The sequence below is a fragment of the Juglans microcarpa x Juglans regia genome, chromosome 3S (assembly GCF_004785595.1).
Source record: "Juglans microcarpa x Juglans regia isolate MS1-56 chromosome 3S, Jm3101_v1.0, whole genome shotgun sequence".
NCBI classification, from domain to species: domain Eukaryota; kingdom Viridiplantae; phylum Streptophyta; class Magnoliopsida; order Fagales; family Juglandaceae; genus Juglans; species Juglans microcarpa x Juglans regia.
The window spans coordinates 13814560-13836787 of record NC_054599.1 but is presented as its reverse complement, the minus strand read 5'-3'; the positions used below and the strand labels follow the sequence as shown (position 1 = coordinate 13836787).

The 22228-nt window shown below is 36.9% G+C and overlaps 1 protein-coding gene and 2 long non-coding RNA genes across 3 annotated transcripts; 1 reads left to right on the top strand and 2 right to left on the bottom strand.

Annotated features, from left to right (window-relative positions):
* Positions 1–319: 319 nt before the first annotated feature.
* LOC121258046 lies at positions 320–1417 on the bottom strand. Its single transcript, XR_005939317.1, has 2 exons — positions 1235–1417; positions 320–1198 (listed from the first exon to the last, which is right to left on the bottom strand). It is a non-coding gene; the product is annotated as an uncharacterized LOC121258046 (long non-coding RNA).
* A 1993-nt stretch (positions 1418–3410) lies between these two features.
* Positions 3411–4074, top strand: LOC121257068. The gene is made up of 2 exons (XR_005939149.1): positions 3411–3675; positions 3773–4074. It is a non-coding gene; the product is annotated as an uncharacterized LOC121257068 (long non-coding RNA).
* A 14568-nt stretch (positions 4075–18642) lies between these two features.
* Positions 18643–22228, bottom strand: LOC121258482 (cytochrome P450 86B1-like). Its single transcript, XM_041160005.1, has 2 exons — positions 20613–22228; positions 18643–19258 (listed from the first exon to the last, which is right to left on the bottom strand). Exons 1-2 carry the CDS (start codon positions 21963–21965, stop codon positions 18851–18853), a joined length of 1761 nt encoding a protein of 586 aa, XP_041015939.1. The 5' UTR covers positions 21966–22228; the 3' UTR covers positions 18643–18850.

Here is a 22228-nt window from a genome sequence, read left to right as displayed (position 1 = left end):
ATTGGCATGGGTGAGATGAAGAATGGTCTATACCATTTACTTGCAAAACTAGTCTCTTCAACAGCTTTATTTGACCATTTTTCAGTTTCTTTACATAAAAACATTTCTGTTTCAGCAATCTTTAAAAGTGTTGATGTCATTTCAGATCTCTGGCATTGTAGAATGGGTCATACACCCATCTCAAAATTAAATGTAATCATAGATCCATCTATTAAGAATCACATTTTCACCATTTCTGATTCAAATCCATGTCATGTCTATCCAATTGCAAAGCATAAAAGGCTCCCATTTCCAGACAGCACTCATAAAAGTAAAACCATCTTTGAAATTATTCACTGTGATATATGGGGACCCAATTCAATTGAAGCCTATGATGGTACCAAATACTTTCTGACCATTGTAGATGATTTTTCTAGGAGCACTTGGATCTATTTGCTCAAAGCTAAATCTAATACAAGGTCATGTATTGAATCTTTTTGCAATTTAGTAGAAACTCAATTTCACACCCAAGTACAAATTCTTAGAAGTAACAATGACCTTGAGTTCCAAATGAGAGATTTTTTCAATAAAAAAGGCATTATTCATCACAGAACTTGTGTGGAAACCCCACAACAAAATGGGGTAGCTGAAAGAAAGCACCAACATCTCTTAAATATGGCCAGAGCCCTTAAAATTCAATCAAACCTTCCTCATCTCTATTGGAATGACTGCATCCTCACTGCAGCTTATATTGTCAATTGAATTCCCACCCCTCTACTTTCCAATAAAACACCTCTTGAGCTTCTTTTTAAAACTCCCCCCACATATTCTCACATGAAAATTTTTGGATGTTTATGCTTTGCCTCTACTCTATCTCAAAACAGAAAGAAATTTGATCCCCGAGGTAAGCATTGTGTTTTTCTTGGTTATCCATTTGGGGTAAAAGGTTACAAGTTACTTGATCTCAACACCAAAGTAGTTTTCATCTCTAGGGATGTTACATTTCATGAAAATGTCTTCCCCTTTCATCATCAGTCTCATCCTTCACCACCCCCACAATCATCACTTCATCACCCTCTTTCCTATTCTCATTTTTCTAATCCTTCACCCTCCACTACAACTACTCTGCCCATTCCTCCAGAAAATCAACTTCCACCACCCATTTCTTCTGCTCCAATAGTTCCTTCTCCCATTTTTCCTCTTCAATTACATGAAGAACCTACCTCACAATCTGCTCTTCCACAAGATAAGGAACCTGCATCCAAATCTTCTCTTAGGAAAACCACTAGAACAAGGAAAGCCCCTCAATATCTCAGAGACTTTCACTGTCAGCAAGCTACTTCAATCTCACCCACTCAATCATTGGTCAAGGCATCTCATACACCAGGTATACCATTTCCTTTGTCTTCTTCTATTTCTTATGAACATTTATCACCTGCCTTCTCTTTGTTTTCTGCCACTATCTCATCACACAATGACCCACACACTTACAAACAAGCTGTCAAGAACCCAGATTGGTGCCAAGCAATGGACACTGAACTTGAGGCTTTAGAACTCAATAACACATGGATTCTCACTGATTTGCCCCCTGGAAAAATCCCTATTGACTGCAAATATGTTTACAAAACCAAATACCATTCCAATGGTACTGTTGAGAGAAAGAAAGCAAGATTAGTTGCTAAAGGCTTCACCCAGCAGGAAGGGGTGGACTACCATGAGACCTTCTCACCATTTGTGAAGGTTGTTACTATCAAAACTATATTAGCCTTAGCTGCAATTAAGGGGTGGCATCTACAACAATTTGATGTTAACAATGCTTTTCTCAATGGGGAGTTCCAAGAGGAAATATACATGAAAAAGCCACCTGGCTATTGCAAGGGTAAACCTGGTCAAGTATGCAAGCTGCTCATAAGCCTTTATGGACTCAAACAGGCCTCACGCCAATGGTATGCCAAGTTCTCTACCTCTTTAATTCAATTTGGTTTCACACAGTCCAAGGGTGATTACAGCCTCTTCACTTGCATCACTAATACCACATTTACAGCATTACTAGTCTATGTAGATGACATAGTAGTTGCTAGTAGTTCCCTTGATTCAATCTTTGCCCTCAAAACCTTTTTGAACAACCAATTTAGAATTAAAGACCTTGGACCTTTGAGATATTTTCCTTGGCATTGAGGTTGCTAGATCTCCTACTGGTATGCATTTTTGTCAAAGAAAATACACTTTAGATATCCTTGCTGATTCGGGACATTTGGCTTCTAAGCCCTTAAAGATTCCAATGGACCAAAATCATAAATTAAGCAAGTCCACAGGGACTCCTCTAGTTGATCCCACTCCATATAGACAACTCATTGGATGTTTACTTTACCTCACCATAACCAGACCAGATATAAGCTACTCCACTCAGGTTCTCAGTCAATTTATGGACCACCCTTCCACCTCTCATCTTGTTGCTGCTCACAAGGTATTGAGATACCTTAAAAATGCACCTGGTCAAGGGATACTACTGTCATCTACATCTTCAATCCAGCTGAAGGGCTACTGTGACTCAGATTGGGCAACCTGCCCCGATACCCGAAAGTCCATTACTGGCTACTGTATTTTCTTGGGTTATTCTCTCATTTCTTGGAGATCCAAAAAACAAACAACTGTGTCAAGATCATTTGCTGAGGCAGAATACCGTGCCATGGCCTCCATTACCACTGAATTCACTTGGCTGAGGCACTTATTTACTGACCTTTCTATCCCTCATCCACAAGCTGCTGAATTGTTTTGTGACAACCAAGCTGCTTTACATATAGCAACTAACCCAGTCTTTCACGAAAGGACAAAACACATTGAAGTGGATTGCCATTTAATCAGAGATAAAATCCTAGAAGGTAGTATTCAAACTGCTCATGTCTCAACAAAGTCACAGCTTGCTGACTTCTTCACTAAATCCCTCCCATCTTATCTTCTTTATTCTCATCTCGCCAATATGGGAATAGTAAACATCTATTCTCCATCTTGCGAGGGGATATTAGAGCATCATGATCAACATGGAATCAGCAAGCTACCAAATCATGAAGATACAGCTGGCTAATACTCGTGGCATCACAGATGATTCTGATATAAAGTCACAACCATCATCAAATGGACTTGCTGCCATTGTTGTCCTACTGTAATTCATTTACTAGAAAGTCCTTATCTTAGCTGAGTTGTATTGTGCATTTATGTAAATTTAGAGTCTGTTACATAGCTGTTCAGAATTTGGAATATTCGATTGTCCTTCAGTTTGTTAGGATTTCTTTTACTTCTTTTAGTATATAAGCAGCACCACCATGTAATACAGGACATGAGAATATAATGCAATAGCATCTTTTCATCAGCTCCCTCTCTCTGCTCTTTCTTCTTTATTCTTCTCTTCCTTTCTTATTCTAACATATTATTTTATTCTTTTTATAATTTATTTTCTGTCTTTTTTCAAGTTATGCCCTTTTCCGGAATATTTTGACTCCAATTGATTTGTTAAAGGAAAAAGATATGCTTCATTTCTATACTGAAAAGATAAGGAAACTTGTTTGAAGTGTTTAAGGGGAATCTCTGAAGTTGGGTATTTGTTTCGTGATGTGCAAATTCAATTAATGAGAGTGCCTGAATATGGTTGGACAACGCAGAAAGTTTTCCATCTCATGAACTTCATTGTTAATGGAGGTGATATTCTTAAGGCTGGTGGCATTGGGACTCTTTGATATACTTTTTCATTTGGATATAATTTACATTCTTTGATTATGCCTTTCTTATGTCGCAGTACGTGCAATTGTGTTTGGATTTCACACGCAAGTGTTTGTATTGCGCCCAAAGGTTAGTTTGTCAAGTTTCGAGAAATCTGATTCCAGAACTCCAAAAGTATTTAAGCCAACCATGCTATGTAATGTGACACTTGCATTGGCTTTTGAGTTTTGTATAGTGATAGTTCCAGGACTTGAATGTGATCAGCCGATCTTTCTTATTTCTTTTCCACCATTCATCTTTCTGAATTGTAGAGCTCCACATAGTTTGAAAAGTATGAAGCAAACCAAAAGGAAATGACTAAAACTTATCTCCACTCTTGAGCATTATTAAACAAACAGATGCATGTTCTTTTCCCTTTTGTTTTCAGAAATACAAAGTTTGGGATATTGTTTTTCAAAGCTCAACCTCCTTCATAGTCTAAAGATGCTAAGTATCAAATTAAAAGACCTCTCATTTATATGAGAAAATGTCGCAAAGATGGAAGCATTAGATCCATTAGTTGATCACAAGTTTGAGACAACCTAATTAGACCACTTTTTATGATGGGATCAGTTTTGTATGTCCCTTTATATATTGCATGCTTTGGTTTGTTATAGCTATGCATATCTGTTGCATTTATGCTATTAGAAGGATATAGAACCATAATTAGAAATCATGGCTATTAGATCTACACTTAGATGCATAAGAATAACTATGCCCATAACATTCAAGATAAAAATTTTCCTAAGTGCTAGATGCTGTTTTAAGTTTCTACCACCTAAGTAAAATCATACTTGCCACCTAAGTCATACTTGCCACCTAAGTAAATCCTTTTAAGTTTCTACCATGCAACTTTCTTCAAATCCAACGAAATTTAAACAGTAGATCAATGAAGATATCTTTGTAAAATCCTTTTCTTTCTAGGATTTTCCGTTCTTTACTCTCTCTCATTAGGTTTATCTGTTTTATATCCCTCGTGTACTTCGATTGTGACTTTCTAATTTCCTTTGCCATTACTTTTTTTTATCAGTACTTTCTTTGGTCATTAATAAAACTTATCTTACTTATTAAAACAAGTCTTTCAATTCAAACTAGGTTTTATTAATGAAAAATGTGCTTTTTGTTTCAGGTTGGATCTGTTACAACTATATGTTCCACCTGCTTTCTTATAAGATGCTTTATTGCTGCATGAGTATGAAGTTAAAAAAAATCAAAGATAAACTAATAGAGAGAGAAAGAGATTCACAAGCAAGAACACAAACTTCAAAGACAGATCGCAGAGAATAGGGGTGCTGGGAAATTGTTATATTTGTACTTCATCATATCTCTTGTAATAATTTTGTTGGATCGAACTAAGAATGTATTAGGATAGTTTCAAATGTAATCTAATCTGTTTTGAAAATGTCGTTGTGGATAAGTCTATGGATAGTATTATATATAATCTATTCTATTTTGAAAATGTAGCTATAGATAGCAAATGGATCATTTCTGAAATACATGAAGGATGATGTTATTAAAATGTAGCCTAGCAGAAATGTGTGAAAATGCAGTTCTGTTCAATTTTTTCAATCTGGTCATTACTGTTCATAGTGCAAAAATAAGCGCTAAATACTTGTAGAAATATTTGGCTTTACTGCACTAAACATGCAAAATACTACCAAACAAACAACTTCAGGATTTAGTTAAGTGATGCATGCATAAAATAGAAGCTTCCTTTGCTATAATGTTTTCCTTCTCTTTTATAAGAATAAGTTAAGAATTGTACACTGTTCATAGGTGTTACAGCAACAGATCCCACAACATTAGATATTTTCTGAGGCTCCACTTTGCTAATAGAAATATAGTTGCAAGAGAAAATGTGATAAAAACTACAATAAAAAAATTATCATGGTTCAGCTATCCCAGCAAGGCAAGAAATATTGGGAATAATTGTATAACTTGCTTTGAGGAATTCCAGTACACATATTACTAGAGCACCATTTCACACACTACCACTACCACTGCACCATAACCTGTATTTACAATGTGCATAGATGATCAACTAAAAAATATTTATAATGTTTCCCATACTGGTTCACAACAAAATTTACAATCATTTTTTTTACAATCATTTCCATACCGTCTCTAGTAAGTTACAACAAAAATAATTTACATACCCCATTCAATCATTTTACAATCATTTTCACACCCCCTCTAGTATGGAAATCACACCAAAAATATTTTCCATACTCTATTTAATTATTTACAAATACCCCTTCTAGTAATCCATTTAAACCAATAGTTGCTCAAAAAACGCGACCAGTGTTTTGTACTACCTCCCATCAGGCATGCACGGTGGCATTGGTTGTGATAGAGTACTACATTGGGTTGGGATAATAGTCTTGTCAAGACTACCACCAACTTGTGATTCGGGGAGGTCACTATAGTGTGCTTTGTCGTCAAAGATTTTCCCACAAGTCTAAATTGACAAAGAAATTTATGTCAAAAAGTAACATGCAGATAAACTAATATTTACACAAAGACTTGAACAAAACAGAATACCCGTTTCTTCTTTCTCTTCGTTGTAGCCTTCTTCATTGGCGGTACCTTTCTTTTTGTTGGCGGCCTCCCTTTTCCCCGAACTATATGAAAACTTAATATTTTCTTATCCTTGTCGGCGATTGTGTTCTCTTTCACCTTGGTTGAATCTGACTCAAGTTGTAATCCTGCAAACTTGTGCTCAAAGTCATCCAAATGGTGCAAGAATGCATTCACATGTTCATCACTTAGGGATACACGCATCGCCAATCTCAGACATCTTTTAACCACAAGGTCATATCATTGTGCATCTGCATTGACCCTCAAGTCATCATAGCTATTCTTCATCAATGTTTATCTCCTATTTTTAAGTCTTTTCTCCATCGATCCAATACATATTTTTCTGGCAGCTCATGGATGTACTTCATCTGATAGACTCTAAATGCATGCCTACAGACAATCTCCCTCATCTCAAATAGGGCATATGTGCATTTAACTTCGCACTCCTCTTCATTATAATAAACTGAAAACTTGACAATTTTTACATGTTCATTGGAGGTGGAAATTTCTTCGTAAACATCAAATGTGGAAATGCAACCTTGTGTATTAACGAGTGTAGGGTTACACATAATCATCCCCCAAACCTCTCATTAGACCTCTTTAAATTTTGCATTCGTGTACAATGATTGAAACTGCTTCTCAATCTTAAATGCTGATGCACATGGTATCGTTTGATTGCAAGAATGGAAATTAGCAATCGTCTCCACCTCCACCTTCTTCCTTAAAGCATTGTCAAACTGATCGACAAATTTCTTTAGTGTCGTGCATTCATGCTCTCAAACCGCTGTGTAGTGCTCATACCAACCCAGAATACATCCTTCAAGTAAACTGGTACCCAAAATGACCTCTCTTTATACAATCCCTCAACCATGCATTATCAGTAAGGTTATACTTATGAAGTAATTGCCCCCACTTCTAGTCAAATACTTCGCAACTCTATGTATCATAGAATGCACTCTAAGTAGCAATCTTCAACCCTATATCGTATGCCGCGTGTGATCCCAATTTCTCGGGTAGTTCTGCGTGATATGCCACAGACAATATCTATGGCGTTTGTTCGGGAAAACAATGGCTATAGCATTCTTCATTGCCCGATCTTAGTCTGTTATGATTGTTTTAGGTGCCCGTCCATTCATGCACTCTAGCCATGCTTCAAACAACCAAACAAAAGTACTTGTATCATCGCTTGAAATCAAACCTGCCTCTAACAGTATGGACTGTCCATGATGATTGACACTAACAAAGGGAGCAAACGGTATTCCGTACCTATTTGTGAGATACGTCTTATCAAACGTGATAACATCTCCAAAATACTCGTATGCCGCTCGACTTTTGCGTCGACCCAGAACACATTCTTGACTCTGCACTCATTGTCCACATCAATGACTGACATAAAGCCATCATTCATCGTCCTCATTCTCTTAAAGTAGTCATTCAATACTTCACCACCTCCTTTACCTAACCTCAAATGTCTAGCTTTCTCAATAAAATTTTGACAATCTTTCTCTTAGAATTCTAACTTTTCAAACCCCCCCACGTCAGTCACAAGTGCTTGAAAATTCTTATTTATCCTATACCCTCTTTGTCATTCAAGTCAAGCATCCTCTGACTATATTCATCTAAATATTTGTGAGATCTAAACAATCTAGACTTTTGTGGGCTCATAGTGCTGTGATTATGTACAAGATCAACGGTGGTCAAGACCCATACCATTCACCAAGTGAGCATTTATCTTCGCCTTACAATTATTTTTAATTGTTGGTCGTGGCTTTGATAAATTGTTGTGGCTAGGATAGTAACTGCCACCACGTACACATCCAATCGTTACATACTTCGTACTCCCATCTACCTTTCTCTTTGTTCTTTTTGTGATAACACCGAACTCTTCTTGCTTGGCATATCGTTTGTAATAGGCTAAAACATCTTTATCAATTGTAAACACCATCCCAGATTTTGGAGGCTCAACTCTTTCATCATCTTCTGGTACTTCATTTGTCCCCTTTGCATCCAGCTCTATGTTAATGTCAGATGAAGTTTCTGAAAATAATATATACGGTCAGGTTAGCATTTTTATTATATGTAATAGGCTAAAATAATATGGCAAAAATATTGATCGTTCAGTTGCTATGTATCTCCAACATGCTTTTCACTTTCAGCACTAACTAGCATAGTTAATGAATGACTTGGGCAGTGTGGGTAGGGCATAGTTAGTCCGCATAGTGGCATTGTCAGATGCTGCAAATACACACTGGGTTAGAATGAATCGGATGCACACATGTACAAGAAAAGATTTCTCAAACATAAAAACATACTACATTCATCATATCTTCAACTGGTCTCGAATCCTCCTGATTACTCGAATGAGGTACTAGCATATTTGGTCGAAATGGTGGCATTGTCGGATGCTACAATTACCAATTGTGTTAGAAAGACTCCATTATAGAGACTCGGTCACACGCAACTAAAGGTATTTAATGAAAAAAACATGTCTATCTGGCTATCCCAAGCATACGGATATGAATTTAGATATGTATTTGATGGTAGCATACTTGGCAGGTAGTAAGGAATTAGCAGATCATGGTATCCATATCAAAGTTTTAAATTTCGTACCGTACCGGCCGGTACGGCCGAAATTTTTCGTTTCGGCCGTCCGGCCGGTACAAGTACTATACCTGTTCTGTACCGGCCAAAATACCGACCGTACCGGCCGGTACCGGTCATACCGGCCTCAATTTCAGCCTGTACCGGCCTATATTTCGGCCTGTGTTTTTTTTTTTTTTTCATTTTTTCAAACTATAAACTTATTTTTTAACCCTCAATTCAGACTAGACTATTTATAATTTATATATATATGTATTTGTATAAAATTTATTTATATATAGACTATTATTTTAGAATATAATTTTTATATATATTTATATATATAATTTATTTATAGATTGACTATCCCGAAACGTTATCCCGAAACGGTACCGGTACCGAAATATTTCGTTCCAGTGCCTTGACTGGTACGCTGTCCGGTACGGTATTCAAAACATTGATCCCTATAACAAAGTGTAAAAAATGTATTAACTTAATGTTGCAATGTAAAATATTAACAACATTTTCAACTAACAATGTGTATCATACCTGATTCGGTAAAATCGATGTTGAAGGCATAAGTGGTCTTTTATCTTCTTCATCGCCCATCACTCTATTTAATTCAAATTTGATTACAAGTAACTAACACTCACCCCTTCAACTGCACATGCAAACATAAAGTGTAGGAGGAGGTTAAAATCATATAGGCTATGACAAAATAGCACTAAAATGATAGATGGATCAATCAGAATCATGATTGTCATTCATTTTCTCATGAAAAATAACCAAAGAGAAAATTCAAAAAATATATCATTAACCTATTTACTTATCTTGTACACACAACAAATATTTGTCCCCACCCCACCCCACCCCACCCCACCGCACCCATCCAAGGCCAACCAAACTTCATGAAGTTTGTTTTCTTTTTGTTTATTATTTGTCTTTCATAGTGTATTACTTTTTTTCTCCATCCCCTATAATTGATAAACCAACCAACAGGTGATATATTCCTAGTAGTTTCTTGCGGTGACATATAAAAAACAAACTCTTTTTTTTAGTTCCCAACATGATAGCTTTTAAGATCCTCTTTAGATTTGCATTTATATGTGGACTTTACAAGCTTTCACCAATCCAAAACATTAGCTAACTCGTTTGTTTCTCTCTAAAAAACAAAACACAAAAGTTTACAAAAAAACTCCACAAACCCCAGAAACAGAACATAACACCTCCACAAAATAGAATAAAAAGCCCCACAAAACTCCCATAGAACAAAAACAACTCCACAAAATAGACAAAAAGCCCCACAAACTCACACTTCTACTAAATACAAAAACACACAAAATAATAGAAATGGAGAGACAAAACTAAAAGAGAAAAATAAAAATACTTTCTTTCATTTCTTACCCTTATGAAAAAACAGAACAATGCAATGAGCTTGGTGGTGGGAAAGGACGATGTCGAATGGGTTACATGGTACAAACGCTAGGCTGGGGGGAAGATTTGGGACGAGTGACGTTGGGGGGCAGGCGGGGAAGACACGTGACCTGGGGGGAAGACGCAACCAGAGAGAAGATGCGGGACCAGGGGGAGTACCGTGGGGGGGAAGGCGTAATGGGGGGGGGGGGGGGTTTGGGGGAAGATTTAAAAAAAATGCATTGTTTTAATTTTAAAAAAAAAATTGGTGTGTGGACGTTGCAGGAACAGTAGGCGGTTGAGTAGAAGTAACATGTAATTATTTCTTAAGAAAAACTATTTCCTCGAAATTACATAGTTTCTTTGACATTTGAGTACAAGATGGTACTTTCGTTCAAGGAGAGAAAAAAAAAAGTCGGCCCTTTCAAAGTTTGTTTTGGTAGGACTTATGGGGGGAGGTTGAAGTGGTTTATCAATTTCACTCGTTATTTTGAATTTTCATTTCTGTCAATTTTTTTTTTGAAAATCTTTTCATGGCCATGGCCCATGCATGCATGCCATGTACGTGTCATACCTTCACCTTCAGAATGCCATTTGTCCTTCGAAGTGACTACATAGTTCATCCCCATGTTGACACATGACCATTCATTAAGCTTATGAAATGTGATCATGTGATTCTCCCTCATGAATTTACAAGAGGGAAAATGCTTAGAGGACCGATAAACTGCTACTCAAATGGTTTGACACTTATTTATTTATTTATTTATTTTATTTAATAATTAAGGATGAATTTATGAGTAAATTTATGTATTTTTAAAAAAATATATGAAAGAAAAAATAATTACAATTAAAAAAAATAACTATTTGTAATATTTTCCCTTCTCTCCTTTTCGAACCCTCTCTCTCACTCAAAAAAAAAATAAATAAATAAATAACCTCTAGATCTAATTTTCGTTGGAGGAGCTCCTTCTCCCTCTCATTCCCTCCTTTCTGTTAAATATCAACCTAAGTGTGAACAGTAGCTCCTCAACAGTCTCAAATAGCTGCTTCAAATATCTAGTTTGTCTCTAAATATCAAGGTTGTCTCCAAAATATCAAGTTTGTCTCTTACAACCACTTTTATTGTTTGTTTGTCTCCTGAGACTTCTCCTATAAAAGGAGATCATTTGGTATCTGAGGGACATAGAAGATGGTCATTTGTAGAGATAGAGATAATTTTGTTGGAGTTTGTATATTTTGTACAAACACTTTGAAATCTACTGTTTCTGCTACAGTGGACATAGGCAAATTGCCAAACCACTTATATATTGTCTCTATCTTGTGTTTGAGTGTGATTTTAGGTGGTTTTGATACAACAATTGGTATCAGAGCTTCGGTTTTGCGCTATCTAGAAAATTCAAGTTGATCCAAATCAAATCTTATCCACACCAGGAGGTTCGTCTCAATAAGAGGAACACGTTGCCGCAAACAGCATTAAAAACGGACGTCGGAGGAGCTCACACGCGCTCCTAGAAGGTAGGAAGGTGTGATTCACGCGCCAACAGTCGTCCATAGGTTGAAGACGAGTGCAAACCACACCCGCACGCGCAGCAGAGGTTGAAGACGTGTGAGACACATGCTCTCACGTGCCCCCACTCGCACTAGAGGTTGAAGACGCGTGAGACACACTCGCTCACACGCCTCCACTCGCACTAGAGGTTGAATACGGGTGAGACACACGCGCTCCAGAGGAAGACGACGCGTGAGAGACACGCGCCCACACTCCCCCACTCTCGGCATGCGCTCCACGCGCTCTGCTTCTGTTCTTGTTCAATCTAGACTGTTCAAAATTTCAAATCTGTTTAGGGCTTGATCTAAGCCATTCGGAGTCCGATTTCAACGATCCAATAGTGCTTTCCAACTATTTGGATCATTCCGGACTCATCCGTACGGTTGAAATTTTGAAATTAAATTTTCAGAGGTAAGTAATTTTTTAGATAGAATTAGAAAGAGAAATTACAAGTGATAAGAGCTCTGGAAATGATAGTAGCTCTGGGCGTAGATCTATGGTGTCAAATGCCAAATTTGAAGTTGAGAAGTTCGATGGAACTAATAACTTTAGTATGTGGCAATGTGAAGTCATGGACGTTTTGATCCAACAAGAGTTGGATATTACGCAGGAGGTGAAATCAGAGGACATGACGGAGAGGGATTGGGACAAGCTTAACCGACAAGCTTGTGGTACAATCCGTTCGTGCCTTGCCAAAGATCAGAAGTATTTTATCATGAGAGAGACAAAAGCAAGTGAACTTTGGCGAAAATTGGAAGAAAAATACTTAACAAGAAAATTGGAAGAAAAATACTTAATAAAAAGTATTGAGAGTCGCTTATAGTTGAAGAAGAAACTCTTCAGATTCCAATTTCAAGAATGTATGTCTATGTCCGAACATTTCAATAGTTTCAATCAGATACTTGCTGATTTGTAAAACTTGGATGTAGAAATCCATGATGAAGATAAGGTTTTACTTTTATTAAATTCCTTGCCTAATACGTATGAACATTTGATTTCTACACTTTTGTATGAGAAGGAAAAGATTAGTTTTAACGATGTATCTAGTATTTTGATAAATATTGAGTACCGCAGAAAAGATAAGGAGATACAGCTAAATACATCAAATGAAGCCTTTACAGCAAGAGGGAGACCGAAGTCAAGGTATCCAGGAAAGAAGAAGGATTCTCAATTGAGAACATGGGCCACATCACGTGGTTCATTAGTCAGCAGAAGACTTGCCAAAGATGAATGTGCTTTTTGTCGCAACAAAAGGTACTGAAAAAAAGATTGTCCCAAGCTAAAGGGGCAACAGAAGATCCAACGCTCTACAGCCAATGTCGCCAATATAGATGAAGATGCAGATCTTGCCTTAACAGGTTTATCATTTATTTGTCATTCTGATGAATGAATAATGGATTTCGGGTGTACCTATCACATGTGTGCCAATCGGGACTGGTTTACTGACTTTACAAAGATTGATGGAGCAGTACTTATGGGTAATAATAATACTTGTAAGACTCAAGGAATATGTAGCATCTGGCTGAAGCTATATGATGGAACTGTCAAGACATTGACAGAAGTTCGATACGTTCTAGACTTGCGGAATAATCTTATCTCACTTGGGACTCTGGATTCAATGGGATTCAGAATCACCATAGAAGATGGAATTCACAAGGTGGTAATGGGAATTCAGGTGACAATGAAGGGCTCAAGGCGAGGAAATCTGTACTTCTTGCAAGGAAGTACTGTTAGTGAAAGAGCTTTCACAGCCCGTGAGAAGCTAGATGAGACTGATGCTGACACCACCAGGCTTTGGCACATATATATGGGGCAGCTGGAGAAAAAACTTTGCAAACACTTGTAAAGCAAGGCTTACTCAAAGATGCCAAAATTGGTAAATTGTCTTTCTGTGAAAACTGCGTATTAGGGAAGTAAACGCGGATCAAGTTTGGAACTGCAGTCCATAGTACACAGGGAATACTTGACTATGTACACTCTGGGGACCTACCAAGAATGTATCTTTGGGAGGTAAACATTGATTTGTAATATTTGTTGATGATTATTCTCGTCATGTATGGGTCTACAAGATGAAGCATAAATATGAAGTGTTGAAGAGCTTCATTGATTAGAAGAAGATGATCGAGACTCAAATTAGCAGGAAGATCAAGCGGCTCAGATCAGATAATGGAAGTGAGTACACTCTAGACCCCTTCATGGAAGTATGGTGGAAAGAGAGAATTGTTAGACACTTCACTGTACAAGGAACACCGCAACAAAACGGTATGACAGAACAGATGAATTGTACTTTGCTAGAGAAAGTACGGTGTATGTTACTGGATGCTGGATGCAGTAAATAATTTTGGGCTGAAGTTGTGACGTATGCCTGCCACCTCATCAATCGATTACTCGTAACTGTCAATGGCTGAAAGACACCCATTGAAATATGGAAAGGTACACATGTTATTGATTATGACTCCTTACACATTTTTGAATGTCTAGCTTACTATCATGCTAAAGAAAGTAAGCTTGATCCTAGAGCTAAGAAAATAAAATTCTTAGGCTTTAGCACTGGTGTAAAAGGGTATAGACTCTAGTGCATAGAGTCAAAGAATGTAATAATAAATAGAGATGTTACATTTAACGAGTCTGAGATACTCAAGTCACATAAGCATAAAGACTCCCATGAAGGCAACCATGATAGCAAAGCACCTTGTGAGTTGCAGAAGGTGAAGTTTATTACTCCAAAAGAATCAGGAGTCGCTAATGGAGAGCATGGACAACTTGAGGTCGATAGTCCAGTCACGATATCTCCAAACCAATTTGAATCAATTGCAACAAATAGGCCGAGAAGAGAGACACGTTTACTGGCACGTTATGCAGACTTTGTGACGTATGCACTTCCAACTGAAGGAGATAAGATCCCAACCACTTACAAAAGAAGCCATACAGTCTAGTGAATAGACTGAATGAAAAAGTGTAATGAGCGAGGAGATGCAGTTTCTTTATAAGAATCAGACATGGGAGCTTGTGCCGCTTCTAAATGGAAAGAAGTCAATTGGTTGTAAGTGAGTTTTCAATCAGAAAGATGATCAAGCTGCTAAAGGTGAGGTGCGATTCAAAGCTAGATTGGTAGCCAAGGGCTACGCTCAGACAGAGGGAATTGACTATAGTGAGGTATTCTCACATGTTGCTAAACATTCATCCATTTGGATGTTGCTAGCTTTGGTTGCACAATATGATCTTGAGTTAGCCCAGCTTGACGTGAAGACGGCTTTCTTACATAGTGATCTGGAGGAGGAGATTTATATGTCTCAACCGGAAGTTTTTAAAGAAGCTGGTAAAGAAAAATTGGTTTGCAATCTGAAGAAATCTCTCTATGGTTTGAAGCAGTCACCTCGATAGTGGTACAAACGTTTCGACCGCTTCATGATTGACTTGAAATACACTCGTTGCTAATATGATCACTGTGTGTATTTCAAACAACTTGTAGATGGATCTTTTATATATTTGCTTTTATATGTAAATGACATGTTGATTGCATGTAAAAGCAAGGTGGAGATAGATCGATTGAAAGCTCAATTGAGTCAAGAGTTTGAAATAAAAGATCTAGGAGAAGCACGAAAAATATTAGGGATGGAGATTAACAGAGATAGGGTGAAAAGCACAATTCACCTTACTCAGAAGCAGTATCTGGAGAGAGTACTACAACGTTTTAACATGAACTCGAAGATGAAACCTGTAAGTACTCCAATGGCCTCATATTTCAAACTCAGTGCATTGTAGTCTCCTAAAAGTGATGAAGAGCGGGACTATATGAAAAATGTCCCGTATGTTGTAGGAAGCTTAATGTATGCCATGGTGTGTACACGACCTGATATCTCACAAGCCGTCAGCTTAGTCAGCTGATATATGCATAATCCTAGAAAGACACATTGGCATGCGGCTAAATGGATTCTACGGTACATTCTAGGAACCATAGATCTTGGTTTGAAGTTCGAGAAGAGTGAAGATAGTCTAGTAACTGGATATGTTGACTCAGACTATGCTGGTGATTTTGACAAACGACGACCGACAACTGGATATGTGTTCACTATGGTTGGAGGACCAGTTAGTTGGCGATCTATTTTGCAATCTACAATTGCACTATCCTCAACAGAGGCTGAATACATGGCTGTGACAGAAGCCGTAAAAGAAGTCGTTTGGTTACAGGGACTGGTAACAGATTTGGGCTTTAAACAGCAAGAGGTTACTGTTTACTGTGATAGCTAGAGTGCAATTCATCTGGCCAAGAATCAAGTGTATCATTCTCGAATAAAGTATATAGATGTCTGCTTTCACTTCATACGTGAGATATTAGATGAACGAGACATTCTACTTCAGAAGATTAGCAACTGAAGACAATCCAGCAGATATGTTGACGAAAGTTGTCACAGGGATCAAATTCCAACACTGTTTGAAATTGATCAATATCTCACACTGCTGAGCACCTTTGGGTGCGATGGTGCCTTAGGGCACATTTGATAGCGGAAATCTCTCATGGCAGATATAACGAGTATTTCAAATAAGGGGGTGAAATCATTTGGAGGAAATAACAGTTTGCAGCAGCTTAATATGACACACATGAGTGAAAGGGGTGATTGTTAAATATCAACCCAAGTGTGAACAGTAGCTCCTCAACAGTCTCAAATAGCTGCTTCAAATATCTAATTTGTCTCTAAATATCAAGGTTGTCTCCAAAATATCAAGTTTGTCTCTTATAGCCACTTTTATTGTTTATTTGTCTCCTGAGACTTCTCCTATAAAAGAAGATCATTTGTAAACAAAATAGTATCTGAGTGGGACATAGGAGAGGGTCATTTGTAGAGATAGAGATAATTTGTTGGAGTTTGTATATTTTGTACAAACACTTTGAAATCTACTGTTTCTGCTACAGTGGACGTAGGCAAATTACCGAATCACTTACATATTGTCTCTACTTGTGTTTGGGTGTGATTTTGGATGGTTTTGATACAACACTTTCTCCTTTCTCTTTCTCCCTCTCATTCCCTCATTTCTTAATTTATTTTCTTCCTTCATGGTCTAAAAAATCCGATCTACAGTTTTTCGGCAACTCTTGAAAGACACGCATAGCACAAGAAAACTCTCGGGCTACAAATCTTTTGGAAGATAGTGACGGTTTTGCAGAAATCATCGAGTGTGGTCCTCACGCGCCGTCAAAGTTTACTGAAGTTGGTCTAAAATGTAATCCATCATTCTTCGTTCTTGTTTTCCTTATTGTATAGTAAAAATAAAAAAAGAGTTCGTCTCTTGGACGGTTGTGTCTATAGAGGTTGAGTCCACCCTTTCTATAAGGGGTGAGATTGAATCTCTGTTTTAGTAGAGTGTTGTGTCTTGGACGTTTTATCTGTAGAGAATATTAACAGTAGTGAAGTCCAGATTAGTCCAGTAGTGTGCTGGTGGAGCTCCAAATGGTTGATATGAAAATATTTCTGCATGTATCTGGTCATGAATATAAATTTCTCTTAATGAAAGAATTAATGATGACAATTTTTTTTAGAAAAAGAAAAAAGAAAAAAAGCAGGCACTCATGTCAATTAATTTCAGCTACCACTCATGTTAATTAATTGCATTTTCTACTAACAATTTTTTTTTGGAAAGTTTTTCAGTTTTGAATTTATGAAAAGCTAAGTTGTCATAAATACAAATATGGAATAGATAATGTAAGTGAAGATGAAAAAAAGATAATGTATATGTACATATTTATTTATTTTTCTTTTGGTGGAATGGAGATATTGATTACTCACTTCTGCCTAAGAGCATTAGTAGTGACCTCAACAAATTTTGATCAAAATTTGACTAGAAAATTTACTTTTTCAAATTTAGCTAGCTACTTTTCAACAACATCAAATAACAAGCTTGACAAATCTATCGCTATTTTATTAAAATATTGATTTTAAACTTTTCATTTATTTTATGATTTTATTTTTGGTTACGATTGCAACAACGAGAACCCACAGGAAATAAAATGCAGTATGCTATTGAGAATCAACACTTTGGAAAAAAAAAACCCAAACATCACAAACTGGATTTCCACATTCTAGAAAATAACATCTTCATCCACATTCCATTTTCTTGGGAAAAAAAAAGAGAGACAAAGAAAAAAGAAAAAAAAAAGGTTTTTGCTAGGTGGCGATGGGCCGCGACAACGGCAGACGAAGATGAAGTGAGATTCAGGCGAAATGGTTCGGCTGCTAGTAAGAAGATGAGATCGTGGGTCACTTGCAAGGATGTGGGCGTGGAATTACTTGTATTCGGAGATGAAGAGGAAATCGCGACAAATAAATGGATGGTAATGAAGTTACTGTTTTGAGAAGATGATGAAAAACCGTATGAACTTCATTTCGCACAACAGAAAGAGAACTAAAAAGTGATGGAAATTCCCATGATGAAAAACCATTTTGAGAAGTGAGGAAAGCGGAAAAGCTTACCTGAAAAATTGCAGTTGACCACTACAGCAGAAAGAGACCAAAGAGGGGAGAGGAAGAGAGGAAAGGCAGCCATGTTTATTTCTTGAAATTTTTCTACTTGCGCGGGAGAGAGAAGCAGCAAGAAGACAATATTTTAGTCCAAAAATAATATTCGGCCAGTCCTTTCGGCTCAATAAATTTAGCCAATGAATTCATCAGAAGTTAAAATCATTGTTTATTTAGCCAGTCCATTGTTACATTTTATTTTGCACTGTAGTTATTTTTTACTTAAAATTTAACTTTTTTGAACCTACTACTAGAGATCTAAGAGAAGATCTATAAATGAAGATGAACTCCATCATTCAAAATATTGCAGCTTCTTAAACACACACAACCAAGTACTGCAACCTTGTCCTTCGCTATCACTCTACAAATTATAGAACAACATATGTTGAATACGATTAATAATATATGTAATAAAAGATCAAAGAAAAAAGAAACATGTGAAGAACATGATTATTGACATACACCCCCACTATTAAAACCTTTATTTATTGATCTTCAGGTACTTTTGAAGCTCCAACTCATGATCACGCCTATAAAGAGTCACCTTCAATCCATGCTTCATATACATAGTAAGTGCCAGCTTTGGTTCCACAGGATGATCTTTTACCACCTTGACATGGTAGCGAAAAATGACTGACGCGGCGGCGAATTTCATTTGATAGTAAGCAAAATCTTTTCCCAAGCAAAGGCGAGGGCCGCCATTGAAGGCGGTGAACTTGTACGCCGACTCGCTCATGAATTTGCCATCTCTCAACCATCTCTCCGGCTTATACTCCTTGCAATCCGTTCCCCATATGCTCTCCATTCTCCCCATTGCATAAATTGCATAGATCACTTTTGTTCCTCTTTTTAGCACTGTCCCATCTGGAAATACATCATCTTCAACAACCTAAATTTTAAAATGTAATTAGGTAGTTAATTAGAATTTTCAAAATTAGAATACTAGCTAGTTCAATTAATGGATTAATTTGAGTAAATTAATTCAATGAAACCTAAGAAAAACAATATACATAAATCGTTTGGTTTTAATTAAAAAAAAAACTTCTTTTATTTCATTCCGAGAAAAAAAATTCACCAAATCAATGTCTTAATTTACTTTTCGTAGACCAGATGGTGAGATGAAAGTCGAATAAATTTTATTAAAATATAATTCTTTAATATTATTTTTGTTTCAAAATTTAAAAAAATTAAATTATTTATTGTATATTGTATGAGCGTTTAGAAAAATTATAATGATTAGATGAGATGAGATGATTTATATAACCAACAAGTAGACTTTGACCCCTATCCCCATTTTTCTTTTTAATTCGTTTAATGTACTATATATTCGGTGTCTTGATTTACTTATTTCCCCAATTTTGTTTTGCTCTTAATTAATATTAGGTAATCCAATTGTTATAAGCTGTACTTATGTCCCGGAATCTATGTCTCTTTAAAGATAGGGCATGGTGAACAGAAAGTATGGTGGTTGGTTAACAATCATTTGACCAAATGGTACGTCCCCAATATTGGTCTTTATATTTTGGACAGTTTCAACTAGTTCGTACGTAACCGATCGAGATTCCTGTACTCGATGAACAAACACCCAAACATAAAAGAAAGGGAAAGTGCTTCAAACATCAAAAAAGTTATATAAATAAATTGATAAATTAAAATAATTATATAGAATTGATTAGATCTATTTTATAATAAAAATAATTTTAAATATGACGTACTATATAAAAACACATTAATTTATAAATTTACTTTTATGTAATCTCTATGTGGTTATTAAAGTATTTTCTAAAAAAAATAATAGATATTTTTTTACAATATTTTATATTATCATATTTTAGATTAGAGATATTTTAATAAAATAATTTATACAAATAAAATAATTTTATAAAAATATACTATTTTTAAATATAATTGTATAAAAAGTTGTGAAAAGATAAAAATAACTCAGACATATATATATATATATATATATATATATATATATATGGAAAGCTCATGCAGTGTTCATTTCTAATTGTTTATGGTTTTCGAGTTTCCTAAACACCCATGAGTGCCTATGCATGGTAGTTTGATCAGATTTGAGGAAGTAAAATGATGCTTTTATAACATAAAACTAAACAACAGAGAGAGAAAAAAAAAAACCTGAAATTGACTTTGAAAACATGATATTTGTTATTCGAAAGAAAAATGATGAAAGAAAAAGCCAAATATATAGACGTTTGATCATTAGCTAATTAATTAATTACCTCCTTGTGATCCACTGGCACTGAAGGATACAACCTGAGTGCCTCAGATAGAGCAGCCTGCAAATAATCCATTTTCTTTATCTCCTCCGGCCTAAATATTAATGAATTACTTTCCCACTGATCTCCCCTTTTCAACTCCTCTCTTTCCGCCAAAATCCGGCATGTTTCTGCAAGAATACACTCCTCCACCGCCGGATTCTTGTCAAGAAGCCAGAAAAACCAGCTCAATGCCACCGAGGAAGTGTCCCTCCCAGCAAGTATAAAGTTGACACAAATATCCCTTAAAAACTTGTCCGAGAAAGGCTGTCCTTGCTCATCTTTCAGCCCCATGAACACTGTCAAGAGGTCTGATCTTTGCTTCATCTTGTCTTCGTCGGAGGATTGCAGAGAGAGCTCCTTCCTTCTTGTCTGAATTACATCCTCGGCAAACTTATCTACTGCTTTTATTGATGTCTCAAGCGTTTTCTCCGCAGCCAACTTGAAATACCTCATGGCCTTCCATATGCATGTGGGCGTGACAAATCGTTGGAACGTGGCTTCCGTCGCGTCCTCAAACGCTCTGGCAAATGGTATTTCCGGTAAACCAGGGCTTAAACACCCTGGATCAACCCCGAATGCTATCATGCATACATTATCAAAAGTTAAACGCAGTAAGATGTCTTGGAGATCAATGGGTAAGGACTGCTGAATTGAGTTCTCTAACACTGGTAAGAGCCTGGAATGCACAAGTTCAAGCAATGACTCGGTGGTCAATTGCCGGAACTTAGCCGAATGGAACTCAATGCTTGCCGTCTTCCTTTGCCGTTGCCAAGTCTCGTCGTCTGCACTAAATATCCCTATGCCAAGAAGATCATGAACAGTGTCTCGGAAATATGGTCCTTTAGGGAAATTGGGGAACTTGGACTTGAGAAGATACTCCAAGTTTCGAGGGTCCGCGGTCACGACACTATTGAGGCTACTAAACAAAGAACATTTAAATTTAAAAGTCCCATTTTGACGGCAAAGAATATCGGTCAGCCAGTCGAACATATTGGTTGATCTCAGGCCGGATATCAAGGAAGGCAACATTCCGAGGACTGGCCAAACGGGCAGACCATGAACCTTCTTTTGTCTTAGAGAATGAATGGCCACAAACACAAAACTAGCAAGGAAAATCTCAAGGATTTGGATATGTTGCAAGAAAAAAAGCCGCCTGGACATCAAGTTTCTAGGCGCAAGTTCGTCAGAGGAGGAGGAGGAGAAGGTCATGAGGTTGCCAGGATTGATCATGGTGTTGGGATGATTTTGTGGGAATATCAGAGAGCTAGCATGCATGTATGTGAATATAGTTATAAGTTTGAACAGGGTGATCATGCGTGTTATATGGGGTGGCGTTTGTGTTTCTTGGCGTGCATGTTTTTTCACAAAGCGTTATGATTTGGTGAGCTGAAATGATCATAACGCTGTACTAGTTGAAATGATCTCCAAGAGATCTTACTGCTTCTAACGCAGTAAGATGATTTGGTGAGCTGAAATGATCATAACGTTGTACTTTCTCCCTTTCTTTCTTGGGCTATGGTAATTTTCGGGCACTCTAGCTGCTATCTGATCACTTTTTGCGAAATTCTTAAGCATAC